This window comes from Carcharodon carcharias, chromosome 25 (genome assembly GCF_017639515.1).
Source record: "Carcharodon carcharias isolate sCarCar2 chromosome 25, sCarCar2.pri, whole genome shotgun sequence".
NCBI classification, from domain to species: Eukaryota; Metazoa; Chordata; class Chondrichthyes; order Lamniformes; family Lamnidae; genus Carcharodon; species Carcharodon carcharias.
Window position 1 is genome coordinate 4495756 of NC_054491.1, and position 11458 is coordinate 4507213.

General features: G+C 49.7%; 1 protein-coding gene across 1 annotated transcript; it reads right to left on the reverse strand.

Annotated features, from left to right (window-relative positions):
* Positions 1 to 10031: 10031 nt before the first annotated feature.
* Positions 10032 to 10361, reverse strand: LOC121269496 (nuclear cap-binding protein subunit 2-like). The gene has a single exon (XM_041174094.1). The coding sequence runs from the start codon at positions 10359 to 10361 to the stop codon at positions 10032 to 10034; it is 330 nt and encodes a 109-aa protein (XP_041030028.1).
* Between the last annotated feature and the right edge of the window lie 1097 nt (positions 10362 to 11458).

Here is an 11458-nt window from a genome sequence, read left to right on the forward strand (position 1 = left end):
ATGTTTCCTCTGGCTGGGATGTCTAGAACAAGGGGTCACAATCTGAGGATGTGGGATAGACCATTTAGGTCTCTCTCCACTCAGAGGGTGGTGAACCTATGGAATTCTCCACCACAGAGAGCTGTGGACACTAAAGTCACTGAATATATTTAAGAAGGAAATAGATTTCTGGACTCTAAAGACATCAAGGGACATGGGGAGAGAGTGAGAGTATGGTGTTGAGATAGAGGATCAGCCATGAACATATTGAATGGTGGAGCAGACTCGAAGGGCCAAAGGGCCTACTCCTGCTCCTATTTTCTATGTTTCTATGTAATCTTCTGGTATAGATTGAGAACTGGTTAACAGACAGAAAACAGGGAGTAGGGATAAATGGATCATTCTGAGGCTGGCAGGCTGTTACTAGTGAGGCTCTGCAAGGTTCAGTGATGGGGCCACTGCTGTTCACAATCTATATAAATTATTTGGATGGGGGACCAAATGTAATATTTCCAAATTTGCTGATGACACAAAACTAAATGGGAATGTAAGTTGTGATGACTATGCAAGGAAGCTTCAATGGAGCTTGGGCAGGCTAAATTAATGGGAAAAACAAGGCAGATGGAATATAATGTGAATAATTGTGAAATTGTCCATTTTAGTCGAAAAACAGAAAGGCAGAGTATATTTTAAATGGTGAGAGATTGGGAAGTGTTGGTGTCCAAAGGGACCTGGTTGTCCTTGGTAAAAGCTAGCATACAGGTGCAGTAAGCAATTAGGAAGGCAAATGGTATGTTGGCTTTCAGTACAAGGGGATCTGAGTACAGGAGTAAAAATGTCTTGCTGCACTTGTATAGAGCCTTGGCAAGACCATACCTGGAATATTTTGTGCAGTTTTAGTCTCCTTATTTACAGAGGGATATACTTGCCAAAGGGGGAGTGTAACTGAGTTTCACCAGATTAATCCCTGGGATGGTGGGATTTTCCTATGAAGAGGGATTGAGGAGACTATATTCCCTAGAGTTTTGAAGAATGAGAGGTGATCCTATTAAAATTTACAAACTTCTTATGGGTTGTGATAGAGTAGATGTAGATAGGATGTTCCCCCTGGCTGATGAATCTGGAAGCAGAGGACACAGTCACAAAATAAGGGGCAGGCCATCTATGACTGAGATGAAGAGGAATTTCTTCAGTTAGAGAGTGGTGAATCTTTGGAATTCTCTATCTCAGAGGATTGTGGAAGCTCAATCATTGAGCTGAATTGTACTCGAATACAATCTGTAACCTCATGGCCCAGCATATCCCCTGCTCTACCATTACAATCAGGCCAGGGGATCAACCCTGGTTCAATGAAGATTGCAGGAGGGCAAGCTAGGAGAAGCACCAGGCATACCTAAAAATGAGGTGTCAATCTGGTGAAGCTATAACACAGGACTACTTGCGTGCCAAACAGCATAAGCAGCAAGTGATAGACAGAGCTAAGCAATCCCACAACCAATGGATCAGATCTAAGCTCTGCAGTCCTACCACATCCAGTCATGAATAGTGGTGGGCAATTCAACAACTCACTGGAGGAGGAAGCTCCACAAATACCCGCATCCTCAATGATTGGGGGAGCCCAGCACAGCAGTGCAAAAGATAAGGCATTTGCAACAATCTTCATCCAGAAATGCCGAGTGGATGATCCAGCTCAGCCTCCTCTGGAAGTCCCCAGCATCACAGATGCCAGTCTTCAGTCAATTTGATTCATTCCACGTGATATCAAGAATTGGCCGAAGGCACTGGATAGCGCAAACAAAATGAGGCCTGACAATATTCCAATAGTATTGAAGACTTCTGCTCCAGAACTTTCAGCACCCCTAGCCATGCTGTTCCAATACAGCTACAACGCTGGCATCTATCAGATTATGTGAACAACTTCCCAGGTATGCCCAGTACTCAAGAAGCAGGACATATTCAACCAGGCCAATTACCATCCCCTTAGTTTACTCCGATCATCAGTAAAGTGATGGACAGGGTCATCACCAGTGCTATCAAGTGGCACTTACTTAGCAATAACCTGCTCATTGACGTCCAGTTTGGATTCCGCCAGAGCTACTCAGCTCCTGACCTCATTACAGCCTTGGTTCAAACATGGACAAAAGAGATGAACTCCAGAGGTGAGGTGAGAGTGACTGCCCTTGACATCAAGGTCGCATTTGCCTGTCAATTTGATTGAATTTTTCGAAGATGTGACCAGGTGTGTAGATGAGGGCAATGCATTTGACATAGTCTACTTGGACCTCAGCAAGACTTTTGATAAGGTCCCTCATGGGAGACTGAAAATGAGGGTAAGAGCCCATGGGATCCTAGGCAATTTGGCAAATTGGATCCAGAATTGGCTGAGTGGCAGGAAGCAGAGGGTAATGGTCAAGGGGTGTTTTTGTGACTGGATGCCTGTGTCCAGTGGGATTCCACTGGTGTTAGGTCCCTTGCTGTTTGTGGTACATTTAAACGATTTAGACTTAAATGCAGGAGAGTTGATCAGTAAGTTTGCAGATGACATGAAAATTAGTGGGGTGGTAAGTAGTGAGGAGGATAGCCTTAGATTACAGGAGGATATAGATGGGCTGGTCAGATGGGCTGATCAGTGGCAAGTGGAATTTAATCTAGATTAGTCTATGCGTTCCTTGATTTTGGAGGGAAAGATGGAAGGAAGGGAAAGATTTAGAAGATGGCATGGAATGGAGAAAAGAAGCTGAGGGTTATCTATACACACCATGATGATCCTGCAGCATTGAGTGGTTTTTGCTGAGGTGAGCAAGGCCTGAGAATGCTTGATTTGCCCAACCATTTCTGATGATTACAGGAAACAACCAAAGCAGGAGAAAATAAAGAGCAAGGGGGCAAGGGGACCAAGTAAGGCACCCTTTGGAATTGTGAAAAGTAGACATGATTGTGCATAAAAAACACAAATTCATTCATTCAAAGCTGCCAAAGGACCATCAAAGTGCATTGGAATTGTCAAAGGTGTCAGGGATTTAACCCTACTGGGCTTTAAATTGAAAAAAAAACTGTAGAGTTAAAAGAAAAAAGTGCTTGATATTTCACACTGTCTAATGGCATAAGCCTGAGGGTTATCATTATAGGATTTGTGCTGCAATGAACTCCTTTTACAAACAAACATTATAACAGTGGCGTGCCTGTTAAGTGAGAAGTTTGTTTGATAGCTCTCTGAGGTTATAGAATAGAAATGTTTGTTTTCATAAGAGTTTAAGGCCTTAAGTGAAATGTTTGTTTCATAAGGTTTTTTGAAGCAATTTCAATCTATTAATTTTTTTTATCAAAGATAGTGTTGCTTATTTTAAATAGTGATGTCATCAACAGATACATAACTTTATTTTATGTCAGCATGGCTCCTGAGATTTTCCCATGGTGGACACTAGGTGAGTTGGTATGGAGGGCATAAGGGAAAAGGATGGTGGTTGGGGGGCATTGGTTAGCATGAGCTGGAATTAAGTTGGCACCAGGGGCTATAAAGGGCTATGGACATAAATGGGGGGCAGGGCTGGCATAGATTTATGAGGGGCCATCGGGGTGGGTAGAGGGGCATAGGATTGAGTAGGGTGAAAGAGTCCTGGGGGTAGTGGCTGTGCGTGGGGGTGTATGAGGTAGCAGTGGTTGGCACTGATGGGTCATGGGGCTGTGTGGGGTTGAGGGGATTTGAGGGGTGAGTGGGAGTGTGAGGGCTGGAGGGATGTTTTATGTTTTAATCTTGTTTTTTTTATTTTGGACACAGTACTGGAGCACCGAGACAGGCCTTTCACACTCCGGCCTATGCATTCAGCAGCCTCCTCACTTCTTCTCAGATGGTCCGCCCCCGATTCTTATTCTAGCCCTCTTCCCCAGACGGAAAATCTGACGTCTGAGCGTTCATTTATAAAGGCTGGGTTTACGGAGCAGGGAATTCTCCTGTCCCTGCACACCCGACCCGGGATCGAAAATCTGGGCCCATGATCTACTGCAGACACAGAGATATCTCCGAGAGCTGTGTCAGGAAGCTATATACATGCAGGTTAACTGTCTTTACATTCTCTGGAAACGTTAGCTTTGGCTGTGAATATCTTTTGCAATAAATTGCACTTTGATGGTGCTGCTCTAAATCTAGAATTAAAATCTAGATTTACCTGGGTCAAGTTGTTTAATTAATAATTTAAGTAACGCCAATCATAAAGTGTAAAATTTACTGTTTTATCTTGGTATGGGCTGGTATGGTCTGGGCTTAAACAACCAGTCAGCAAGTTAAGTATTTTGCCATGGTTGGAATTGTTCATTCCCATTGGCAGCGGGCACGCTCGGGGGCTTGAGTAGACAATATGGCGGGAAGGCCAAAAGTCTTGAAGCAAGTTTGCAATTGACTGCCCTGCCTGTCAATGGCGGGTCACACGTCCCGCTGCACATCAGGAACTTCATCGTAATACATCTGCATAATATTATGAAACCAGCTTGCCAGAATAATCCCCCAAAGTGGATCATCCGAGCATATCGACATGATTGCGCGCCGCTGTGTTTCACACCTCCGTTTATAAGGCATGCACCTGGTGAGCAGCACTTAGAGGGTAACTCAGAGGTGAGTGCATGTTAAAGGCTCCGCAGCACTTGTGAGGATAGACTGGGCAAGGGCTGCATTGCGGTTGAGGTGAGTTGTGGGGGCAGACACCACATGGACTGCAGCGGTTCAAGAAGGCAGCTCACCACCACCTTCTCAAGGGTAACTAGGGATGGGCAATTAATGCTGGCCCAGCCAGTGAGGACCACATCCCGTGAAGGAGTAAAGAAAAAAAGGACCGCACAGCGATTCAGGCGAGTTGGGGGATGCTGCACGCAACACACCAGTTGAGGCGAGTTGGAGGCAGGGTGGGGGGAAGGGCTGCACAGTGGGTGAAGGTAGTGCATAAGCATGTGTTGTGGGGGTAGGGAGGAAAGCGGTTGTGCATTAGGGAAACCTTGTCTAAAGTGACCATTGCCCCGCAGCTGAGACAGTTCAGGCATTGACATGCTTGGAATCAGGCCTCGTGCTTATCTGCCCACTCAAGCAACGCAGAGGCCTGAAAGTGCCATCAAATGCTCCAGAGCTTTTCACCCCTCAGGCACAGACTTCAAACCAGTGAGCATTTTAATGGACTGCACAACAACTGGACGACTGGGCACATTGTACAATCCTTGCTAAAGCTGGCCATGGAGCAGTCAGTGGTGGGAGCGCTCACTGTCCCTTGTAATGTCATCATCCCGGATTGGAACAATCTCCCCCATGATTCAAGCTAACAGTGCAACTTTGCAGTGTGGGTTAGGAGAATGCCTGCGCCTGAGCTGAGAGCATAGCCTGCAGCTCAATGGGCAAAGCGGCTACCTATCGGTCAGGCGGATTCGGCTAAAGGTTTCGGGCAGCCATGCAGTGTACAAAACTCTGGCCATCCGAGTGGTGGCCAGCACTCTCTGAGATGCGTTAAGAGGCCTTCAGACTTAACCAAGAGAGTTTCTTAGTACACCCAGGCTAACTCACGTGTCTCTCATCCTACAAGGAGGAGTACATTAGGAGCATGGAGCCTGGTGACTTAGCTGTATGCCTCATGGCTTACAGAGAACGGAGATGATGGAGAATAGAGTGACGGAGGTGCCTGGCTGGGCAGAGCAAGGCTGGGGCTCATGCACATGCTGTTGAAGAGCCACAACGAGCTGTTACTTGTTGGCGCCGAGCTAGATCCAGGGTCTATAGACGGCACCTTTCATTCCTGCAGATGACCAAGAACCAGTGTCACCGAAGACTGTGCATGTCTAAGAAACTGGTTGGTCACATCTGCCACTTGTTGCAGGATTTGGTGCCACAAGGACATGGAGGGCAAGGACATGCCATTGGCCATGAAAGTGACTGCGCCATTCAATTTTTAAACCAGTGGCTCCTTTCAGGGCTCCACAGGTGACCTCTGTGGGATATCGCAAGCCTCCATCCTTAAGTGCATCCATGAGGTCATGGACGCCATTTTCGCGAAAGCACACAACTTTCTACATTTTGCCCGGGATCAGGAATGCCAGGAAGCAAGAGCACTGAGGTTTTCCCAGATCTCGGCTTTCCCACAGGTGCAGGGTGCCATTGACTGCACTCACGTGGCGCCCAGATCTCTGCTGCAATGAGCAGTCAACTATGTCAACCGCAAGGGCTTCCACTCGCTGAATGTTCAGCTGGTGCGCGACACCGGGAAACTCAGAACCTCAGCAGTGACCCAGCGCAGCCTTTTGTCCCAGAAAAACTCGATGAGCATTCTTTGGAATTTTGTGACAAGATCTGGGGGTGGGGTCAAAGTGACCAGCCAGTACCACAGCATGGCGGTAATCAGTTGGTTTGTGACCAGCACTCGACCCCGTTAAGACAGCACTCGGAGCAGTCCTGTCCAGTGCTGCAGGCGAGTGGTGACTTTAGCCTCCAGCTCCTGCCAGTTCGCCAGCCAGGGTTCCTTAGCCGGATAGAGGTGGACCCCCAGGGTAGAAGAGGTTGGTCCTGCTCCAGGTGATCTCCTCGGGTAGGTTATCCACCTGCCACTGGCCGACCAGGAGTCCAGAACACTTGCCCCAGTTGACCCTGGCAGAAGACGCGGCAGACTGGACTTCCTGGCACTCGTGCATCCTCCCCAGATCAGCCGGGTCGGTGAACATGAGGAGCAAGTTATCGGTGTAAGGCAAAAGGACCACCTGATGCCCGGCCCGTGCAGAACCAATCCCCACAACCTTCTCCACAAGAGGCGCAGGAAAGGTTCCACACAGCTAGAATAAAATTGGCCAGACAGGCAGTAGCCCTGAAGCATTCCCCTCCCAAAGCGAAGGGGCACTTTCAGGGACCCGTTAATCTTAACTAGACACACTGAGGCAGTGTACAGAAGTTGAATCCGAGCGATGAAACTCATCCTGGGCCTGAACACTCGCAGAGTCCCAAATAAATATTTGTGATCCACCCTGTTGAACGCCTTCTCGTGGTCAAGAGAAAGGAAGGCGCTTGACAGACCAGCGCTCTGGGAATAGCGAATGATGTCCCGGACCAAATGGATGTTAGCAAATATGGTATTGCCTGGGACCATGTAGGACTGGTCAGGGTAGATCGTGTGGTCCAGTACAGTGCCAAGGCAAGAAGACATTGACCTGGCAAAGATCTTGTTATCTGTGCTGAAGAGGGAGACTGGGCACCAGTTCCTCAGTTGGTGGAGATCCTCCTTCTTTGGCAGCAGGGCAATGACAGGCCTGTACCATGACAGGGCCATCTCCCCGGTCACAATAATCTCCCTAGGAGCCCCACATAGTCGTTCCCCAGAACGTCCCAGAATGCCCTGAAGAACTCCATGGTCAGCCCGTCCAGCCCCAGTGACTTGCGCCTGGAGAGACTGTCAAGGGCGCCGGTCAGCTCCCCTGGACTTATAGGGGAGTCAAGCTTTCTGGCACCCTCCGGGCTGACCTGCGGCAGGCCCTCCTACAAAACTCTGCAAGCGTCCTCATTGGATGGAGCCAGAGAGAACGGGCAATGTAATAGTTTCTGGCAATGGCTTGATGCCCTCTGGATCCAAGACAAGGGATCCATTGTCGGCCAGGAGCGTAAGGAGCCACTGACGGAACCCATGCCTTTTTCCCAGCGAGTAGTAGAAAGGGGAGCCACAGTCCAAGTCCTGGAGGAGCTGGATCCGCGACCTCACGTACAAGCTCTGGGACTTGACGAGTCGCAAGTCCCGCAGTGCTCCCTTCTTCTCTTCAGACACCAGCCGCCGGGCTGGGTCCGCGTCGGGTTGACGGAGATATGCCTGCAGGTCGAACACCTCCCTCTCCAACTCCTTGACCCTGGATTTCCGTCCCTTTGTCTACACCTTTGCGTACTCCTGACAGAAGATGCGGACGTGAGCCTTGCCCACGTCCCACCATAGCCTCAAGGAGGGGAAGCCTCCCCGCTTCCTTTTCCAGACGGCCCAGAAACAACGGAGAGAGTCCAGGAACTACTTGTCCTCCAGCAGCTGGTTGTTAAAGGGCCAGTACATGGACCCCGTCCGACCGCAGAAAGGAATGAGTTGTGTCTACACTAGACGGTGGTCTGTGCACGACACCTACTGCACAGAAGCTGAAGGAACGCAGGACACAAACACTTTGGAAACATAATGGTGGTTAAACATAGACATTCCGACTCCAGGTGACAAAAAAGTGAAAACGCTAGAGTCAGGATAGAGATGTCACCAGGCGTCCACCAAGTTGAAGCACCCGACCCAGTGCCGCAACTTACTTACAAGTAGCGAGCGGTGCTGGGCACCGTGATGGTCCCTGGCCCCGAGGGTACGATTAAAATCCCCCCTGATGACGATGTACTCACCTGTATCGATGGAGCTGAGATGAGTGGACACTTCCTCAAAAAGTCTCGCTTGCTGCTGCTCGCCCAGGGGAGTGTACACACTCCACAAAGTGAAGCGCCGCATCCCCCAGACCCACAGTCAGGTGCGGCAACCGGCCTGGCACCGGCTCCTTGACCCCCAAGATCTCCAGCTGAAAATGTGGGGCCAACAAGATAACCGCCCCGCCAGAATTGGAGGCTAGGTGACTCATGTAGACCCCCCATCGCCACTCCAAGAGCCATGTAGCTTTGTCTCCCAGAACGGTATGGGTTTCCTGCAGGAAGCACATCGCATACTTACCATCCCAGAGGACCGAGAAGATCTGGAACCTGTGCTGTACGTCCCTGATGCTGAGGCTGGCAATGGTAGCCTTCATTGTCAGAAGTATGTGCTACCATCACCATGCCTAGTGTAAGGAGAGGAGTATTTTAATCCTTCCTCTCCTTCAGGAGCCCAGAGAGAATCGTGTGGACCCTCCTCTTAGCATTCTAGTCTAGCCCAGGGGTCTTGAGGGCTTCGTGGGTGGACCTGAACATAAGAGGAAAGAAATGCCACCGGTTCTGGGCTGACTGGACCCTGTCTCAGTGACCACGATTACTCGCTAAAAAATGCTGGAGCACCCGTAAAGGGATGAGGGGATAATCGGTGGTCGGCACCAGGAGATCCACCACCTCATCGGCCAACGACTCTAAATCATCCCTGGTGCTCGCCACCGAAACCCCATCATCCTCCAGGTTGTTGCCTCCAGCTTCCCACACCTCCTCCTTATTGAGAACGGGGGCTGGTTCAGAGCTGCCAGTCAGCTCCACCTCCACCTCCACCTCGAGCCCACCCCCAGGATCAAGGGCAGATGGGTCCTCTCTGGTGTCCCTTTCTGATCCTGGGCCACAGGGCGACTGTGAATCCCACTCCTCCCTGGGCACAGGGTCGCCTGGCAAATCCGGAAAAAGCTCCGGACCCAGGATGGAGGCACTCGGTGCTAAAGGTGGGAGGAAGTGGGAAGGCCTTCCTTGCCACCGCCGCCTGGTGACCCAGTGTTTTAGGGCCATGATGGGACTGTTGCAGTCCACTGGCGGGACTGATGGCATCTTGGGAGTACAAGGTGGGTCAGGGTGCGGCACCACCGCAAGGGTGGTACCCTCACTAACCCATGGACGCACTTGTGGGTGGAGGCTTGTGATATCCCACAGAGGTCACCTGCAAAGCTCTGAAAGGAGCCACTGCTCAGATGTTCTACTCCTCCCCCTGCAGACAACCAAACAGACAAAGGGCAATTCTTTTCTCCCCTAGGCACTCACCTCTGGCAGCAAAAGGTCCTCCTCCTTCGGCTAGAATTGGGTCCTCTCCCCTCCGGCTCTCTCCAAACTCCCACTCCCAGGCCCTTCAGGCCTTGCTAGGCCCCACCCTGTAGCAGCTGCAGCAGGTTGTAGGAGTCTCCAAAAAGAAGAGAGTCCAAGTCCCAAAATCCTTTCTCCTCTCAGTGGGCAGCAGACTTCTTCCTCCAGGTGAAGGCCAAGAAGAGAATCCCCAGTAGCAGTAATCCAGATGTAGAAACAGCACAAAGCTATAGGCATTAAAGTGTCAGCTATATGCTTCAATCCCAGGCTTCTATGAAGGCTCTCGCCTAATTATCTCAAATGTACAGCCATTGAAACTCTAGGATTTCTGTCCTGGTTCTGGGACTGTCTGCAGCTGGACCAGTTTTCCAAAGCTGCCTCTGCCAGCGTCATAATCTGTCCTACACTCATCACGTACCTGACCACCAGATTTCCCTTGCCCAAACTGCCTGCCTTCTCTGAAGCCAGCATCCCAATCTGTTCTGATAATCCGATCATCCAAGCGTATCCCATTTATAAAGCTCATGCATTGTTCAAGCATCACTACGTGTGTAATATTCCACAAATCAGAATCCACATGAAGTTTTCTTGATTTTGTCCAAACCCATGATGAATCTCTTAAGTTCACCACTTTTTGAGAAGGGTTCATAGATCCGTTCCTCGGTAGTGTAAAACGACAGATTTCCAACATAGAGAGTGCAGCTATATCACAGAAGTTGCACAGCCTGGGCACTTGTCCATAATGTTCACTATTATAAATAAACTCTCAACAATGCCTCCCTGCCTATGGCTCCTTGTTCTATGAGCAATGTTCATGTCATGCGAAACCCTTCTGCACAAGATAAAGGAAGGTGTCTCAGTCCAGGGCCTCTTCCTTGTGCTCTGTGCAGCCTTCAGATCAAAGTCATGGTCCGGCCTCACACTCCCTGGACATATTAGTGATTCCTGCACCTTGATGTGCTTGTCATTGCTGCCAGAATGTCACCAAGTTCCCTCATTCTCTCTGTGTGCTCTCAGCACCTTTAAGGTGGAGCTGGCCCCCATCTCTTCAGTAACTGTAACTATTGATGCTGTGCTCCTGAATGGGTCAGGTGCTGAAGGTGGACAAAGGATGCTTCTAAAGTTTCATGGCTGCGTCACCATGATATGACCCTGATCACAGAGCACAAGTGAGCTGCCCTCAGCCAGACAAGAGTCAGACATTCTCAGAGGCTTGTGAAGATCTATGGAGTTTCCTCACTACATATCATCCTCCTGCAACTGAGCAACTATTAGGGCTTCCACTGCATCTCCATGACAGGAGCATTATCACAGAGTGTATGTGCATTGCCATAAGCTCAACTGGAGTCAAACGTTTACAGATGCAATGTGAGGATCTATGGTGTCTCCTCACTGCATGTCATCATCATCCTTCACAAACCTAGCAGCCATGAGGACCTCCCAAGTGCGTCTCATCTGCCCACTGGCCAATGCGAGGGCCTCATTGCTGTCATGGTCGCCCTTGAAGACCGCTTCACCCTCATCGGAGGAGACCTCCAGCTCCTCCATCATTTCCTCCAACAGTTCCTCTTCCCATTACAGCACCAGGCAACGATGATGTGTGACACCCTCTGTGTGCCCAGGCACTGGAACCTCATTTTCAGAATGCTGATGGTTCGCTCCACCATTTAGGAGTTGCAGCATGAGCCTCATTATACCATCGCTCTGCTACAGTCTGAGGCAACCGCTTGGGTGTCATCAGCCACA

What these genes read in the sequence shown, in the direction of transcription:
- LOC121269496 (XM_041174094.1), bottom strand. Translation starts at nt 10,361, where the DNA reads ATGAACCCTTCTCAAAAAGTGGTGAACTTAAGAGATTCATCATGGGTT.